The 20,837-nt window shown below is 33.7% G+C and overlaps 1 protein-coding gene across 1 annotated transcript; it reads right to left on the bottom strand.

Moving 5' to 3' along the window:
- Positions 1-315: 315 nt before the first annotated feature.
- On the bottom strand, positions 316-16,791 carry LOC117344349 (aladin-like). Its single transcript, XM_033907091.1, is given in 17 exon segments — positions 316-1,203; positions 2,389-2,473; positions 2,958-3,030; positions 3,759-3,826; positions 4,464-4,651; positions 5,826-5,886; positions 6,959-7,083; positions 7,954-8,074; positions 8,392-8,475; positions 9,912-9,961; positions 9,963-10,071; positions 10,398-10,444; positions 10,767-10,858; positions 14,905-14,960; positions 15,192-15,316; positions 15,748-15,930; positions 16,686-16,791. Coding segments are annotated over 16 exon segments (1,542 nt in total). The 5' UTR covers positions 15,871-15,930; positions 16,686-16,791; the 3' UTR covers positions 316-1,068.
- Between the last annotated feature and the right edge of the window lie 4,046 nt (positions 16,792-20,837).

Below are 20,837 nucleotides of genomic sequence, written 5' to 3'. Positions count from 1 at the left end.
TTGATGTACGTCCGATTTTGTAATTGATATACAAAATGACTGAATTCTTGCTGATATCCTATTAAAATTATGTCAGATTTATATTAGCTAACATCTTATTTTCAATATATATATGTATAACCCTACAGTTTGAAATATTATCCAGGGAGGTACATGTATATTGTGATTATTATGTTTTGCCGACAAAGCAGCCTCATTCAAACCTCGATTAAAGAATGATTTCCTATAAACAATGGGCATGGCTTGAGGAGCTTATCTTCAGAAATCTACAGTTTAAGTAATGGTAAATATCTTTAAAAAAAATAAGTTCCATAGTCGGTTTTCATTACCTTTTATTCAACTTTAAACATGTATTGATCCTCAATTCAACAAGGACACAACTTTAATGAATTAAAGTATTCAAATTCAACAATGGCAAGTTCATGAAATTGTTTAATTCCACAATAGCAAATCAATGAAATTATTCAGCACGATAATGACATTATTTAATTCCTAACCAGGATGTTAATGGCATTATTAAATTTCTCAATAGGAGGTTGATAAATTCATTGAATTCCTCACTAGCACTTTAATGAAATATTCAAATCTTTCAATAGCATTAAATTGTCAATAGCACATTCACAAAATCATTAAATGCCTTGATACAAATGTACCTGGGTCAATTTAAATATTGATTTCTTAATAGCAGATTGTAAATCATAATTAACTGTACATATGTTTAATCTATTATCATTCCATTGTTCGTGTCATAAAAATTGACAATACAGATCATTCCATTATAACTGGGAAGCTCCAAAGTTCATCACATCAAGGAAGGAAAAAGTCCTCTAACTTCAAATTGTCTTTGCAAACACTGACTTAACCTTCATTACAGAGCTTAGAGCCGTAACAGTCTGAAAAGGAATCTAATCTGCTTGTAACTTAGGAGTCCCCTTTTACTATATTATCAATAAATCTTTGCAACAAAGACTGAAAAATATATATCTATGTTGAAAATCTTAAATGTCAACTGCATTTAATACAAATCACAGATCCAAGAATGAGTTTCTGGGTCAAATTAAAGTTGTATCAGGAAACTGATTGGATTGGTGAGAGTATTTGTCCATTTAGCATTGGTGCGTTCTGTTGGAATCTGTGATACTCTACGACATCACTGGCGACGAAGTAGAGGGGAACGTACCCCACGCTGCCTGTAGACCACACCTACAACACAAGACAAAGGACATATAGTTGTGTTAGAGTTAGGGTATATTGGTACATAGAAATATTAGCTGTATTATTGTTATGGACCATCTTTGCTAGCCAAGGCTTCTGATTATGTTACACTCCACAAACCCTTGGCAGATATAGTCGTGTTTAAACCGTCTTGCCCTGGAATCCCAGGGCATCCAATCAAATCACGTTTTACATTCAGACTTGGTTTGCAGTAAACAAAAATTGCAGCGCCCAGTTCAGAGCTACATGTACCTTGTTGACTGTCATGGCATTTTACCTAAATAGACAGAGACGTACAATCTTTGGGGAAATAGTGTTTGATCAATTGATAGAAGTCATTGATCACATATATCATCAAAATGACACAAGCCTACATGTGTGTTTGTAAACATTACCGATGCAGTATCGGTAAAGCTTGTTTTGATTGGTTGAAAGTTTCATGCATAAAGGGTGGTAATTTTGAATCTCCGCTAGAGGGCTAAAACTGACAACAATATCTGCCAAGGGTTCGTGGAGTGTAATGTAATCAGAAGCCTTGGCTAGTGAAGATGGTTATGGACAGGACTTCAGCAAAATATGTTTTCAGCCATGTGTGCCCCCTTAAGATGTAAAAGTATAAGAAGAATCTTGCTCTTGTTATAATTATCCGATTGAAGAGTGTACTTAAAGGCACACCTTTAAAAATTATCACACACCTGATGATTTAACAAATGGAAAATGTACATGTATACTACATAACAAGTTATTTTGGGGGATCTAAATTTATGCAAATTCTTATTAAAAATTAAAACATACACACCCATATAGAATAACTAATAACCAACATCTACTTTTGTTAAGGAATGTATAAATTGTCCCTTTTTGATAAATACAAATACTGTCAAGATTTCTAGTTTTGTTTTATCTAAAGTCTAAAGATATAATAAGTAATTTGGGTCACTAATCCATAAATACCCACATAGAAAACATGCAAGAAAAAAACATTTTATTGCAGTGGGTTTTATGTCATGCTGTAAAATATGAAACGTTTTTTGTGTATAAACTTGCGTTGTGTTCGTTGTTGCTAGGAACGACACATAAACACAACAAATATTGTTGTATGTATTTCTGTTACTTCATTTTTGTAAGGGCTAACCACAAAAGAAAGTACACATCTATATCTTTGATACCTACCACAGTGAGAAGTGCTCCGTTATCGTAGTTCGGTTGAAATGAGATATGGTAAGGGATGCCGCAGTTATCTCCTCTTATATAACCACTAAAATGGAAACAGAAAACAAGAGGAAAATTAACATTGTTATGAAAATGTCAAGGGAAACTACAAAAACAAAAATAAATTAAATAAACTAAATATGTATTCATCATTTTGTGCTCGGCTCTGATACTTCTGGCCTTATATATCTGATAGTTGGTAATTTTTAATCACTTGAAAGAATTTCGGAAAGACTTCAAGAGGGATACCCTTATCAGTGTTTCTTTTATACTTCTATTTCCTGAATTTAGGAGAGTTTAAACGAAATTGACTTCAGCTAAAGATTTCATGCTTGAGCATGAGAATATTTTCATGAATACATGCCCAAGAGTTGTAGGAAATGCTCAAGGGAAAGACAGTATCCAAAATCAGGTATAGTATATTATTTATGTGATCTTTGAAAGTCTATAGAATCACAAAACTACAAATTACCATGTAACGTATTAAGGGCAGTTAATCTGATTATACAATTATATACATCTCAACTTACCAAGGTGTTACTTCAAGCAATGGCGACACTTTGGTCCGGAACAGTACCACCATGCGCTTCGTGTTTTTACCACCTTGAAATGAAAAGTACAGATTTATATTACCAGACTTCAAATATGAAATAGAGAAATTCCATTCTGGTAAAATTTAGGACTGCAAATTTAAGCTTATCTTGTCAGGAATTTAACACTTAATACATAAAGCAAAAGTTTAAGTTAGGGGGGCTATTCAAGTTAAGAAGATATTCTATGGGAGGAATCCTGAGATAAGGAAATGTAGCTATGCATAATGTGTGCTGGAGATAATGTGATTAATTATGTAATACTGTCTAAATTAATTTCTTTGAGTGGTTTCTGTCTGACAAACCTGTAGTCCATCCATTAGGTAGATTTTTAAACAGGAAGAACTATTAGATTACATATACGGTTAAATGACTTTAAATCCCCTCTGGAAGGACACCAGTCTTTCGGAAACCTACTTCCCAGCATTTGGCCACCTAGCTGAGTATACTATAACAATCAGGGTTAATTGACTGGTTCAGGGAAATAACAAAATTGACTTCCTATTTGTTAACATGATTCCAACAACAGCCACTGCAGGGGCCAACTGATTTTTAATTGCAACGTTTAGGGCCTAGATCTAGACAGACCTGCAGATACCAATATAGGTGTGGAGTCTTTGTCCAGACTCGTTCAATGTAAAGTCACTAGGCTTGTCATTATTTCTTATATGAATAACTTTGGTCCAACCAGTACAAATGTTTGTACCAGGATAAAAGAAAATGGCCCTGAGATTCACTTACCACCTAAAAGTACCGCAAGTCTCTCTCCATTTGAATCCCACACCATATTATGAACCAGGCCTCCGATCCTGAAAATTCAGGTCAAACATTTTCAGAAACATTCTCAGGCATGAACAATAATAAAATATTCATTGAGTCATAGGTTATTTTTCCAGGAAACCGGTAAAATATCTGACGTAAGTCAAAGGAAACAGTTTCCTTCAATGTTTATCTACTACTATTACTTCCATGGAAATAATTGAACTCTATAGGTATGATGATGCCTTTTAAGAGTCTTGGATAGGCTACCCAGTATTTTTAAAGAATAATTTGTCTGTTTTAGATATTGTTCATTTGCTAAATCTTGGGGCATAAAACACAAGACTCATCAATGGAAAATTCAAAACATATTTTAGGCTATTTGTTGATTTAATAAATCATTTTTTTCTTTTCGTTTTTGATAATTTTCTCTATAATACAATACAATAATTAAGTCTCCCAAACAAAGTAGTGGACTCAATGTTGCTTTTTATTTCTTATTAAAAGTGTCTAATTAAGTAGTTCTTTATAAAATATAATTGATTACCTACAGTATTCAAGTTATCTTGAAAATGTTTTCATGACCCCTTTCATGAGGTCTAACTTTATTAACAACTACAGTGTAGATATGAGATACAGTATATTGTTTGATCAAAAGAACAAAACAATATGGTGTCAGATACACACTCAACATCCTCATTGTCTTCAGTCTTCACCTCAACCTCTGATAGGTCCACTGAGGCAACAGCTGACTGGGATCCACCAATCACTATACCTCTATCATTTCGAGATGTTGAGAATGTAAGGGAGTATATGATTTGTTCACGCTCTGTGGTAAACAATAACACACTTCCATCTGGGCTCCAGCAGGCTGCCTGTAGGGACATATAAGTACATTATCTTAACATCAGTCTCAATATAAAAAAAAAATGAATTAAAGCATTTTTTAAAGAGGCTTGTCCGCAGAGAGATCAGAAAAATTGGCTAATAGAAAAAGATTTTTTACACATGACAGATTGTTGGAATTGTTGAGTTTTTCATTTTATTTTCCTTATAAAACGCTGAAAAGTGATATTAAAACCTCATTTTTTAAATATTATTTATTTAATCACAACCCGCAATAAGTCCCCGCTATAAAGTGGAGTCTAATTTGATTGACACATCAAAGAAACAAGCACGTGCACAGTGCCGCACAGTGATAACTTCAAAGGCAGCAGCGATTTACAAAGAAGATTTGCCGTTATATTCCATACATTTCCCTCTCAGGTTGAGTTTTAAAACGTCTTTTAAATACATATTCTGTAATTGTTTTCAAGAAATAAAGTCGGAAAGCCTCTAATTTTGTCACATAAAAACGTGTACTGAAGTTTATTTAGTGATCGGAGATGTGCCGTTTACCGGTCCGTCTGCGGGTAAGCCTCTTTAACAGTATCAATATCTTGGCTATACACTTGAATAAAGATTTAAGGTGAGTTCTGCCAAATAAATACTAAATAACTCCACTTGAAAATGAATGTTTATCTAAGCCCAGATAACAATATATGTATTTACAATAATGTATTTTCATCAGGATATGGAAAACATCATTTCAAACTGTATAAATCTCCATAGCAGATAGATTCTTCAAAAGATTACAATTATTTTTCTGTACATAATTTCTACGATCTTCATGAAATACAAAGTTGAGTAATTCTTCATGAAATACAAAGTTGAGTAATACAATAAAATCTTTATAATCTTTGGTAAATATTACAAATGATAATATTTGAGAGTGATGTTTAGATAAATGCAGTCAAATTCATCAGAAAAATGTGCAGTGTGGTGTTGTGTACGAGATTGTAATCAAATCAACAGGTGTTCCTATCTTCACTTCAATCTTTCTACAAAGCTGTCAAACAGCGTACAAGTGGATTTGACCACTCTGAGGAGAAGTCGATTCAGCTGCTATACACAGAGATAACCAAATGAAAAGTCACAAAAAGTCCATAAACATATATACATACCATTCAGAAGAACATGTTTCATAATAAAGATCTAACAATCAAATACCTTACAGCGTCCTAAACACTTTGTCCACTTCTCACAACTCCATCTAGTGGTTTCCCAAACTCTGTAAAGAAGAGCAGGATACACCTTCGAAATTCATTCACCTTATTCAATGAACAAAATTCCAGCAAAATTTTGACTGAAATTTGCAGATTTCATGCAACATAAATTTTCTAAAACAGGACAAGAGGGAACATGACAAATAGGTCACTGTCTCCCTTGTACACAATACTGTATCAGGTATCACTCTGTGATCTAGCAACTACATTTGAAAGAAATATAGCAATGATGAGATCTCTGACCCATTGTTTTGATAATTACCTTGTAGGTAAATCCTGAGTGCAACATTATCTTAAGGGCAATACATGAGTGCAGTTATTATGACCTTGACAGTGTAGGTATGACCTTGAGGGTAATACATGTCTGCAGTTATTACGACCTTGACATCAAAAGTACAGCCTGTGTATGGTGTAACAATGACCTTGAGGGTAATACATAAGTGCAATAATTATGACCTTGACATTGAAGATAAAGCCATTGTATGGTGTAACAATGACCTTGAGGGTAATACATAATACAGTAATTATGACCTTGACATTGAAGATAGAGCCTGCATATGGCATAAAAATGACCTTGAGGGTATTGAAAGGTTACATTAAATAGCAATACAGAACAAAACAGTACAGACATAATTGGAATGGTGAAATTCAAAATGATCAAAGAGACCTTAGGGCTACTCCATTGAAATATCTTGAGGCTTTTTCTGGGGGCCTTTTGGGGCCGTTAATGGGCCCCATTCCCAATTGAAATTATTTCAAATTTTAGCCAAATTCCCAAAATTTGCAGTTTACTCCTGAAAAATTCTTTCCCAATTCACCAATTCTCTTCCCAAAATGAGACAAAAGGCCCTTTCCCAAACCAGTGAGAAAAAGTCCTGTATCTACCTGACCCAAGAACTCCACAATAAATCACTTCTATCCATGGTTGAATTGCCTTCCTATTACTTCTACGTAATTTATTAAATAAATTCTATGGGTGGTACCCCTAAACAAAACCTGGAGTCCTGGGGTGGGGTAGATGTTTTACTGGAAAAGTCCTTCATAAGTGGTATAACAAGTCTCATCAAATCAACTTACCTGAACACATTGGAAGGAGTGGCAGTGAAGACTTTGCTGCCATCTGGTGACCAGGAAACCATGGAAACGCCTCCACCTCCTCCACGCCTCAGTGGAATACAGGTTTCCATAGGAACATCCCAGGCCTAAAAACAACATTTACATAATGCATATTCATTGCAACAAGTTATTATTTCGCTGCTAGCTGTTGCTATGGAGACTGTAAACCAGAAAGCTGCTGATGGTTACTTAAAAATAGATTTTATTAAAAACAGTAAATTTATTCAACCTTCTTCATAATTTTATGACAGTTTTGTAAGCAAGATAAATCTTTTGTTAGGTAATTTTAACACAATGGATTATTTCTTGGACAAGTGTGAATTAGTAACACAGAGTAGCCCGCATCATGCAATGCCTCCCTGCTTGTTGAACAACTTTTAATTTCCAAAATTATCACTTCCTTTACACTCTGCTACATGTATGTATGGTAGGAGAAGATTAGTTTGTATTAATATATATTTATAGCCAGACTCCAGCATGTACATGTATTTTTAAATTTAACATTTAAAAAGGTCTGAAGTTTTGATATATATTTATTCATGGTTGTGGTTGCTTTTCAACCACAAAAACAGTTTATGTTTAAACAATATGTCTCTCATTTTCTATTGCAGTCTCATGATCACCTGTTTATCTTAACTTTCACTTTCATCTGAGTGATTACCAATCATTTTATATTTTCTTCTCTACATATTAATGCCAAACTTGTGATAATGCCAAGATGTGACTTAACAAATAACGGCAGTATAATAAAGATATACAAGTTTTTTTTTTTTTTGCCAAATCTGTTTTTTGTAAGAACGTTTACAATGTGTAACCATGGACAATAATTAAGCCTTTACTGACAAGGATAGCAGAACAACAAGCATTTTAATGACGAGGATAGCAAAATATCAAACATTTTACTGAACATTTTACTGACAAGGAATGAATAGATTATTATCAAACAGTTTACTGACCAGAATAGCAGTGTCCACAGGTGAGGCAGACAAGAGAACACATCCGTTTGGGTCCCAGGACAGAGAGGTTACCGGTGCATGGTTACTCTGTTGTAACACCTGTACAGAACTTGTGGATGGCCTTAAATCAAAAACAATACGGTACTTGCAGTCTTTTTAATATACTGCAATATGGTCTTTCAAACTCAAAATAAAATATTGCTCAGAGAATAACCTCATTTACATCTTACAGGCTAATAAAAATATAAGTTTGTACATGAAATAATTAAAATTCTGTATTGTTGTTTTTGGTGATTTTATGATTACTCTTGTCCACAAATTCAAGAATAGCCTTGACGACAGAATTTTTCATAGCATAACAAATGTTAAAAGTTATAAGCCAATAATTTCCAAGAGAACAGTGATCCGAGTCAGGACAGTGATTGATGCTGTACACACCGTGTTGCGAGTGACGTTGGTTCCACTTGCCAGATGAGGATACAGGACTGACATGCCACAGCTAACACAGATGCTGACTGGGGCCTGAATAATATAACAAGGTTAACAATAAATATAACAACATCTACAGTAAATATAACCAGGTTAACACTAAATATAACAAGATTTACAGTAAATATAACCAGGTTTATAGTAAATATAACAAGGTTTACAGTACTAGATATAACCAGGTTAACAGTAAATATAACCAGGTTAACAGTAAATATAACCAGGTTAACAGTAAATATAACCAGGTTAACAGTAAATATAACAAGGTTTACAGTACTAGATATAACCAGGTTAACAGTAAATATAACCAGGTTAACAGTAAATATAACAAGATTTACAGTAAATATAACCAGATTTACAGTAAATATAACCAGGTTTATAGTAAATATAACAAGGTTTACAGTACTAGATATAACCAGGTTTACAATAAATACAACAACATCTACAGTAAATATAACAAGGTTTACAGTACTAGATATAACCAGGTTAACAGTAAATATAACAAGGTTAACAGTAAATATAACCAAGTTTAAAGTAAATATAACCAGGTTAACAGTAAATATAACAACATCTACAGTAAGTATTACAAGGTTTACAGTAAATATAACAAGGTTTACAGTAAATATAACAAGGTTTACAGTAAATATAACAAGGTTTACAGTAAATATAACAACATCTACAGTAAGTATTACAAGGTTTACAGTAAATATAACCAGGTTTACAGTAAATATAAATCATGCAGGGCTAGAAATACCATTTCGTTTCCACTGGTTACTCAGACTAGTGCAGTAAATATCTGCCAGCTCAGGCACAATTCCAGTAGTCAAAGTGACCAATTATTGTTAAAATATCAATGGAAGGCCTTTATTAAACCTTATGACATGTAATGAACACAATAGGGTATCAGTTAGCAATCTAAACACGTTGCATACAGAAAGATGTTTGCTCAGATGAATGCTTAGGTATTGAATTAACAGTAGGCCTATACAATTACACAAACTTTTGTGGTAGATTAATCATGCATATTGATTGTTTGTTTGCTGGGTTTATCACCGAGTTAACAACCAGGGTCATTTTGAGGAGGAGTCTCCCTGTAGTAGTTGGTGACTACCTTACTGAACAATATACAGGAGGCCCGTCGCATGGCATCCAGAGAAATTAGGGTAAAGGGACAAAAATATGACAGCACAGACCAGCCTGTTTTCCAGTTTGTCGAGAAACAAACGGACATTGGTAGGAAGCCTCTAACCAAGCACCTCAGATCTTCAGCTGATGTTACGTGGCTGGTACTCTAACACACTGAGCTTTTACAGCCCGTAAAAATTCATACATTTATCACTAAATAATAATATATCGGTACTCTACACACAGAAACATATATATAAACACATTGATTACTGCTTATAATCTGTGTATGATTTTTAAGTAAAACTGCACAAATACAATAATTCATAGTAAAATTATTAGCTTACCTCCATGCCAAGTCAGAAACATTTTTCTGAAGTTTGTGCTTCAAGGTAGGGGACAAGTTCATTACGTGCCATGTGTACTTTGATGGAGTCATCTTCCATGGCATATGCGAATTTCGTAGTGTGAGGGTGCCAGGCAAATGCTCTCACTGGACTTGAAGCCCTAAAACAGAGGAAGAGATTCTTATGTCTGGAATTATTACATACATCAATAAAGACAACATCCATTGGTATCTTATAAATTAACTGAAATGATACAGGTTTTTCTAATTAATTTTGGATTTACATTCAAAGATAGACATACCTATATGAGATAAAGTGCTATCTTTATAAAGACTCCAAAAATCATTTCAGGCTTAAATTTTAATGGACCTCTGCCTTTATGACCTACCCAAGGTAACCTGAAAATACATCTTAGAATCTTAGTATCCGATTTGTGATAAAACTGTATGTATGCATCTCATGAAAAAAAACAAAATAAAGTCTTACCACTCCACCATATGGGTAAACTTTCTAATTATATCTTCATTTGACATCTGTAAAATAAACAAAATACTGATAATGTAGGTAAAGGTCATTTTGAGCAATATGGTATGCTTTTTTAAAACTGCTTTAAATATCAATGCATAATTTTTTTTTATCTTGTGAAGAGTTTTCAGATAATAACCATGTATCTGATTTAATGTCAAAACATGTTCTTTAAATTCTCATACTGGAATTCTCTGGTTATTTTGAATTATGAACTTGCTGAATAAGGTGTGAAATTAATTCCAGGTTACACATACAAATTCATAAAGCCATGAGCAGCAACATGCCTTGACTAATTTTTCCCAACCTCGTTAAAAATCCAGTACTCACCGACAAATGAGGGAATAGTGATCCATGGAGGGAGTTTGTTCCTCTTACAAATGTCAAAGTTGACCTGGCCATGGCAGCAGCCCATTTTGGTACTAGACATGTCAAGCAAATTACAAAATTAGCTCTGTTATCACCATATCATTTTGATTTTGAATATGTTAATCTCAACTTATAAGAACCTTTGATTTATTATTCCTTGAAGGGCAAGTCCTGGACCTTTTAAGATTAACAAATATTGTTTTAAATATCCCATATATTTTTTTCAGCGTTTTTCTAAATTTTCACTTTTTACAGTTAATTACACAAAATATATGACATCATCTGTACTGTTTTCACAGTGAGAGACTATAGAAAAGAAAAATAATTGGATGAAAGCTGCTGAAAACTGTATACAGAAGATAGAAGTGTTAGAAGAAATGAAAAAAGTTGTGACTGGGGATAACGTTTTTAGCATTTTCCTTTATGTACAATTTTACACAAAAAGAAATTATGTCATCGATCTTTTGATACCTTAATCAGGTAATTTTGAGATTGTTTTGAAATTCCCCACGATTGTAAGGAATATTCAAGCAAGATATATACCACACGTAGGAACTAAAAATGAAGAAATTATATGCATGGGGAATGTTAAAGAAAATACAGGCATAATATGGCACTGTTTGAATTAAATGACTTATTAATGATTGGTTTTTGTTTGACAAATCTGGACTCATCTCTTTGGGTATTTTACTGACATAGCTCTTAGTACTACCTCTGGCTAAATTATTAGCCTGTACTATTACAGCTACTTTTACTAAAATTAAAATCTTAGCTACAGATTTAATTCAAATACAAACAACAAACAAAATTTGAACCAAACCAAATTTCAAAAAGTCATTAATAATCAATATTTAGAAAGTAATACTTGTACATGTCCTTCATCTGAACTTGATCATTTCATTTAATAACAATACAGACAAATACATCAGTTTAAAGAATAAATATTTACATTTCAAAATTGTTAACTATCAACTTTAGGTTAATTTCGTATTTTGACTCTCAGGATTTTGAATTGACTCTTGGGATTTCAGAGTTAAGAGTCACCTTCTCTTCAGAATTGCTCTGATAGCTTTATTTTTTATTGCTGCAACACCAACAAATGGCACAAGACATTGTGATTGTACCGATTATCTCCCTTTGTGAATATTTCCTGTAATATACATTACATTTTACCCAAAACATGTTCATGTAGTGTATATTTACCTTCATCTTGACTGTTGACTATTTCTTCAAACACACCAGATAGCCCAATCTCATACCTGGAAGAGTCAAATTAATCAGGGTAGGACAATCTCAAATTCCTTTGTTTAAACATGTTCTTTTCCACCCCCCCCATGGAAAAATTAAATCCCCTCATTATACCCATATATGGGACTTAACAAGTGTATAGATCTAGACATGCCAATGAATTATCTGTATATTGAAGAAACTGAGCATGAATATGTGAATTTTGTATTTTATATACATGTATGTAACTGTTTATTTAATGAATACATTAATATTCTTCACAAGCATGCCTTTGTAAATTTTGAAATTTACAGACACAATGTATCATTGAATGAATATTGAATTCCTCACCAAGCATGCATTGCTCTTTTCCACACAGTTTCATCATGAGACAGGAAGGCAGACTTCGCGTTCTCTCTTTGTGATAAGCTCTTGGTTGTGTCTTTGGGAATAGTTACATCCGGGTAACCAGGGAGCTGCAAAGATTAAAATTACATAACAAACAAATAAACCAGATGTGTTCATTTGTGTTGGTCATTAAAGATGTCAATCATATTGTGGTTATTACATATATTGATTTCATAAAATGTTCAAAGTTTACATTAGTAATTTATCGGAGCAATGACTTTAGAGACATCCTGTGACATCCATCCATATCTACAAGAACAATGACATGTCCCACTATTATTGCCAACACTGACTTATCTTACACATTGACTCATCAACGAACACTGATGGTCCTTTACAATGTCAGTCGAGACACAGGTTTCACTGTACATGTACATACATTTTTTTGATTTATATCAGACTTTTCAATCTTAATTTGATTTCAGAAACACAATTACACCTGCCAAGTTATATGGATTCATTCAACCAATTTAATTGTTGAAATATGTATGCTTTTTACCCTGTTGGCAGCTGGCACTCGTCAAATTTAAAAAAAAAAATCAATATTCAGAAAGTAATACTTGTACATGAAGTTACAATTTGTCCTTCCTCTAAACTTGATGATTTCATTTATTTACACCGCAGACATATACATTAGTTTAAAAAATAAATAAATAAACATTTCAAAATTGTTAACTATCAACTTTTGGTGAATTTCATATTTTATAGGGCTGTAACGATATATCGATACTACGATAAATGTCGTCGTACATAACCGCGATACGATACACGATACGTAATTTTAGTATCGCGATACCTTAAATTACTTACTATAAACGAGTTGTCGCCCTTTGCGCGCTCTCTAAACCTACTACAAAAAGCAACATGGCCGAGAGGAGGAAACTTGACTCACCACCTGCAACATTGAAGTCGCCCGTTTGGCGACAATTTGGATTCCCATACGAAACAGTTGACGGGAAAGAAACAGTAAACAAACATGTTTAAAGATCTAAACAAATTTAAACATTAAATTCTGGAAAGCAAAAATTATCTTATTGTTTTGTAATTTTGTGAAATCATTTTATGTATCGAGATACATATCGTATCGTGGGTCCTGTATCGAGATACATATCGTATCGTGGGTCCTGTATCGAGATGCGTATCGTATCGTTAGGGAAAGTATCGTTACAGCCCTAATATTTTGACTCTCAGGAATTTGAATTGACTCTTGGGATCTCAGAGTTGAGAGTCACCTTCTCTTCAGATTTTCCCTGGTAGCTTGTTTGTTTTTTTTTTGATCTTTTTTCTTATTGCTGCAAAAACAACAAATGGCACAATATATTGTGATTGTACCAATTATCTCCCTTTGTGAATATTTCCTGTTTTATACATCACAGGGGCTTGGCACGATTTTCCAAATGATAGTCTATATATATATGTATATAGTATCAAGGGTAGTAACTACGAAGAGGGGGAAGACGAACGAATTTAAAAAAAAATAATTTGTCGTATTCTGCGGGTCAAAAATCTTAGTGACACATACATTACCTTAAAGAGAAATGTTTTATCTTTCCAATGAGTGTTCGATGAACAAAATTGGCCAAGTATTATCCAAGTTATGACCTGACGAATTCGGAACTAGATGCTGAAATGGCTAGGTCGGAATCTCCCTGTCCGGTTGAATAGTCGCCTCGCCTCTAATGGGTACCTCAATAACCATTCAGAAATCGAAAAATCGACGCTTGCAGCGGTATACAGTAACCATAACTATGTCAATATAGGATGTCGGTTGGTTATGTTATCCGTCATGTGCCGTAGCCAATTCCATATTACATCACCGAGCTTACTGTCTTCAAAAAGAACGGCCATCTTTCCCTAACCTTTCGTGACTTTGTTTATGTCGTTACAGTGGTCGTACAGCCAAGAAGCGTTCCGAATGAAGGGAAAGATGGCCGTTCTTTTTGAAGACGGTAAGCTCGGTGATGTAATATGGAATTGGCTACGGCACATGACGGATAACATAACCAACCGACATCCTATATTGACATAGTTATGGTTACTGTATACCGCTGCAAGCGTCGATTTTTCGATTTCTGAATGGTTATTGAGGTACCCATTAGAGGCGAGGCGACTATTCAACCGGACAGGGAGATTCCGACCTAGCCATTTCAGCATCTATTTCCGAATTCGTCAGGTCATAACTTGGATAATACTTGGCCAATTTTGTTCATCGAACACTCATTGGAAAGATAAAACATTTCTCTTTAAGGTAATGTATGTGTCACTAAGATTTTTGACCCGCAGAATACGACAAATTTTTTTTTTTTAAATACGTTCGTCTTCCCCCTCTTCGTAGTTACTACCCTTGATACTATATACATATATATATAGACTATCATTTGGAAAATCGTGCCAAGCCCCTGTGTTATACATTACATATATTTCTTTTTTTTACCCAAAACAATTTCATGTAATGTATATTTACCTTCATCTTGACTGTTGACTATTTCTTCAAACACACCAGACAGCCCAATCTCATACCTGAAAGAGTCAAATGAATTACCCATATGGGACTTAACATGTGTATAGATATGCCAATGAATTATCTGTATATTCAAGAACCTGAGCATGAATAGAATATGTGAATTTTGTAATTTATATACATGAATGTAACTGTTTATTTAATGAATACATTAATATTCTTCACAAGCATGCCTATGTAAATTTTGAAATTTACAGACACATTCATTGAATGAATATTGAATTCCTCACCAAGCATGCATTGCTCTTTTCCACACAGTTTCATCATGAGACAGGAAGGCAGACTTCGCGTTCTCTCTTTGTGATAAGCTCTTGGTTGTGTCTTTGGGAATAGTTACATCCGGGTAACCAGGGAGCTGCAAAGATTAAAATTACATAACAAACAAATAAACCAGATGTGTTCATTTGTGTTGGTCATTAAAGATGTCAATCATATTGTGGTTATTACATATATTGATTTCATAAAATGTTCAAAGTTTAAATTAGTAATTTATCGGAGCAATGACTTTAGAGACATCCTGTGACATCCATCCATATCTACAAGAACAATGACATGTCCCACTATTATTGCCAACACTGACTTATCTTACACATTGACTCATCAACGAACACTGATGGTCCTTTACAATGTCAGTCGAGACACAGGTTTCACTGTACATGTACATACATTTTTTTTATTTATATCAGACTTTTCAATCTTAATTTGATTTCAGAAACACAATTACACCTGCCAAGTTATATGGATTCATTCAACCAATTTAATTGTTGAAATATGTATGCTTTTTACCCTGTTGGCAGCTGGCACTCGTCCATCTGAACGGACATTAACCATTTGTCCATTCTGTTCACATAATGTAATGGAATCCTCGGCTGGGACGGGTGGGAATATGGTAAAGATGCTACCACTCATTCTGGGAGTGGTTTGAATGTGGTAGATTCAACAGCAAATTCTTCTGAGCTCCAACATATACTGATGAACAAGATAAAAGAAAACACACAATTTCAATATGACAGCATACAAAAAAGTGTACATACAGGTACAATGTAAAATATGCATGCAGCAATGATAGATATTCTTTTAGTTTATTGATATCCCACCATTTGGATAACTATTTTACAACAATTACAAAACAAGTTACATAAACTTATATCAATCATCCATTGGCCCGGATCACGGGGGTCCAGATCTGCTGTGCCCTACATATGTGACCATGATGGAAGCATGCGAGGGGTCTTAGATTCTTAATTAAAGTTTATGGAGGAAACCAAGATACCCGAGAATGAAAACACGATCGGGCAGGTCAGTTTAGGTACAAAATGAGTATATTTAGAGTATATTCTTTTGTATATGACAGTTATACCAGGGACGTATAATAATATATATATGTCCCTGGTTATACATATTTATATAATATTTTATGATGAACAAACATTTGTTAAAAAAAAACTCTTAAAATCTCTTTATCTTGTAATCAGCGCCCCTTACCCAACTCCCTAAAATCGTCATTATTGACGGCAGGGAGTAAACATAAGAAGAAGAAGAAACACTGCAGGAGCGATAATCATATCCCAAAGTAAATCCAAAATCTTTCATTGCCATGCCCATGTCTCAACTGTTTTACTTAAGTAACTGTATACTGTTGAAAGCATGAACGCTACTTGTGGTGTCTATTTAAAATATGAAATAAGTTAAAATAAAGTTCATTTGATTTGATAAAATAATACCTTTGAATATTACCCAAAAACGACAATCACAGTACCAGACTTCAAAAACCTTTTCGCGGCAGGTGCTTGAATGTCAAGGTCTCTTAGGCGCTTAATGAAAAAAAAATAATATGGAAAGCGGATCTTTCCTATATCCGGAACCACCAACATTAGTCCAAATTATTCTGACTATTGACGCCAGTATGACATGAAAAAAACGTGATAATAGAGTAATTCGGACTAACTATTAGATACTAGTTCTACCTGGAAATATTGTAACAGAATTCTAGTATGTTTTAGAAAAGAAATAATAATAATACCGTTTCATTTTTGGTAACAAAATATAATTATAGATTGCAACAGACTTAATCAGATCTGATATGTTTACATCTTTGAAATCTGTCGGATACAAAGAAGAAGAAGAAGAAAAAAAAAAGATAAACGGCATAGTTTAGTGCTGGTGTTTATAATATAAACTGCTGGTGAAATAAATGAACGAACTATAATGTGTTTCAGCACAGATAACAAAATGATATCAGTTTGAATCATTTTGGTGATAATACCATGCGTGTAGCCAAGTTATTTTGTATGTGTATGCAGAGAAATGAAATAAGGGGTGAATGAATACCGTATTATGATATACAGCGTTTGGACAATTTAAGTCCGTCATTTAACGATGTCCGAATAGTTGTCCTGTTTTCTTGAAACGACGCGAGCCTTGTACAGCATTTAGAATGAGAATTTGTGTTGACTTTACATTATTTTGCACGCTTGGAACACGTTTACATAATGTCCGAATATGTGTTCAATAACCATACGTACATAACCATAGTCCATTGGGCAAAGCAATGCCGTTCCTGTGGGAAGGGCTGTAAAAGAAAGAAATCAAGACCAAAAACCTGAGATCAACCTTGCATTTAAGTCGCGTCACCGTAACAAGACGTTTTGGGATGATCATTGCGACAATGGGTGATGTTTTCATGACGGTATGTGTAGGTAAAATGCATTTATATATAAAAATACAGTTGTAGTTATAAAAGTTCCAGTAAAGTACGTCGAATTGAATTTAATATGAATGAATCTTTCATCTGTGCCGATGGTCATAACTTTTTTCTAGAGTTAAGTTAAAAGTTGGAATTATAACGATCATCATTATACTCAGAGAGGGGTTGATTGACAAGGATTAATGTCCTTGTTTCGGTTATATAGGGGTCAGAGTTCAGAAACCTAAGTACAAGGGAAGAGTTCATGTGACAACCCAGGCAAGCCAGGAAACCACACTTGGTCTCGGTTGGAGACATTACTCCCACTATTTAGCAGCCTTGATATATAAGACAAAACATTCGTGACAGCGTTGGTGTGCAAACCTAATTACTTAAAAATACATAAATTAACTAATTTCATTGAACATCAGACAAAGCGTACATATAATATCAAATGTGTACATTTCAAAATTAGATGTCTGTGTCTATCTGCGTTCAGAAAGCTGTGTTTCATTATATTCAATAACATTCTTAAGCATACGTATAGTAACGTTCACCTAACGTTTGAAAGCAAACGATTTCCTTAAAAGTATTGATTCATTTCTGCATCTTACCAACTGTCATGTAGTGAGGAAAATCCCAATAGTGAATTTTGTACTCTATGTGCATATATAACTCCGGACCTGTTCTTTAGGTTAATGTTTTATAATTAATTTTAAGATTAACAGTAACAAATATGTAAATCAGACTTCACCCTGGTTTTCGGTTGTAAGTAGTCTTTATAGGAATGGCACCAAAGGGAGGATGGTGGGCTACATCAGACTCCAGAAAAAAATTAAATGTTACCATGCCCAAATTTTAAATCATATTTAAATATATAAATGAGATATTATCTCCAATTTTCACTATTCCCTCATTCACTACATGTACGTTTAACAATAGATGATATAGGCGCTTATTTTACTTTTCTTAATTGACAAAGTATCAGATTATTTTTTTCTACAAATTTCATGCAATTTGTGCCGAAATACACACACACATATTTTGAAAAAAAATTCCGGTTGTGTATAATTGTTATAATAGAATGAGTTAAATTAAAATTCTATGTTGTGTTTCGGCATATTATCGTAATAACATATCCTATATAAGATAATACATTTTAAAGGATAAGAGATCTAACAATGCTATAAAGTTTACATTCAGCACGTATCTGAATATAGCTGTTAAATTGTCTGACTTGTGTAAAAGAGCTTTCAGATACCCATTTTCCTCGTGGAATCAATTGAAATCTACTTTAACCTGAAATAGTTTTACATGTACGTCTAACTCCAAAAAAGCAAATACGCGTACTTGAGACATATTTAAACATATAATCTGTTAAGTATCAAAAAGATAATCTTAAATGTATAAAATCATAAATATGTATTGTAAAGGGGAATGGTAGGAGAGATAAACAGAAGACAATTAGGAGAATTTGGAAAATAATTTGCTCTATTTTGAAGGTACAATACCAAATAGACTGATTGATCCAGACAAGAGAGGTGGAGGACGCCAAACCGGAATTAAGTTGATAATCATTTAGTAGAGTAAAGATACAAAAAATATTTTTGAATTATTCTATTTCTTTTTCTTTTAATTTAAGTTTCCTATGTTTAGGACTAAACGTTTTTGTATCAAAGCTCATTTTAATCTTATCGAAACACTTTTAAGTCTATATTAAAGAGGCTAGCCCGCAGAGAGATCAGAAAAAATGGCTAATAGAAAAAGATTTTTTACACATGACAGATTGTTGGAATTGTTGAGTTTTTCATTTTATTTTCCTTATAAAACGCTGAAAAGTGATATTAAAACCTCATTTTTAAATATTATTTATTTAATCGCAACCCGCAATAAGTCTAATTTGATTGACACATCAAAGAAACAAGCACGTGCACAGTGCCGCACAGTGATAACTTCAAAGGCAGCGGCGATTTACAAAGAAGATTTGCCGTTATATTCCATACATTTCCCTCTCAGGTTGAGTTTTAAAACGTCTTTTAAATACATATTCTGTAATTGTTTTCAAGAAATAACGTCGGAAAGCCTCTAATTTTGTCACATAGAAACGTGTACTGAAGTTTATTTAGTGATCGGAGATGTGCCGTTTACCGGTCCGTCTGCGGGTAAGCCTCTTTAAAGTTTTTAAGTCTATATTAGTATACATATATCTGGCATCTTTTTTTTTGACAACTAATTTTGAAATTATATTTGGATTTATTTTCATTGTTCCCATATTTTATGTAAACCGTTGAATATCAAAACTAAATTTTTTTGTGCTTTTTAGAATTTGCTTCAACCTCTCATATATACATATACATGTATCTTCCATTTTGTATATATATAAAATGCATAAATTTGGAATTGATCTTTTATGTCCTGAATGCTCTAAAATGTTAACGTAAGCATTTTGCAATTCTGACAACCACCAGGGAGCTTTGTTACATCAGGTGTAGCATTTTGACTTGCTGCTGATGTTTATGGTTCCTGCGGGGCGAGCTGAAATTTCTTCCAAAGTAACAGGTCTTCGGATTTTTCTTTGTCCTACTTTAACCGACCGATTGATTGCGTTCCCTACCACTAATGACTAGTAATATCAATTAGTGGGTTTGACTAGAACCATCACCTAGGGACAGCATTCATAGTTTGTGTATAGATAAACACATATAAATAACAGAGTTTTTTCTCTCTTTTATACTTCTATTCACTTGATTTACGTCATTTTCAGTAGGATATCGACTCTGAAATTCTTTTTCTTTGCTCCGTGTCCCATGGCAAGGAAAAACTCCTTTTATATATAATATAGAAATAGCACCAATTCTGCGAGCTTTGTTAGATTATATACAGATAACAATGACACAGAATAATGGCAAATATATTTGGGCTCACCTCTGTGGGTGGCCTTCTGTATTATTTTATCAAAATGAATATAATAACACAAAAATAAACATATAAAAAGCAAAGGTAAGCGGCATAATTACGCCAAAATGACCGAAGAAGAATACCGACTCAAAAAAGTCTTTTAAATGAAAGTCGTCCTGACTTATGTGACCATTATTTCGTTTCATTCTCTTTTAATGTAGGTAACAGACGATGTTTACAGGTAGGCACCGAAGTCCCGACATGGAAGCATCCGTAAACAGGGCCATGGTGG

Source organism: Pecten maximus, chromosome 15 (genome assembly GCF_902652985.1).
Source record: "Pecten maximus chromosome 15, xPecMax1.1, whole genome shotgun sequence".
Lineage (NCBI taxonomy): Eukaryota > Metazoa > Mollusca > Bivalvia > Pectinida > Pectinidae > Pecten > Pecten maximus.
The sequence above is the reverse complement of the archived record's forward strand: the minus strand, read 5'-3'. Positions and strand labels throughout refer to the sequence as shown.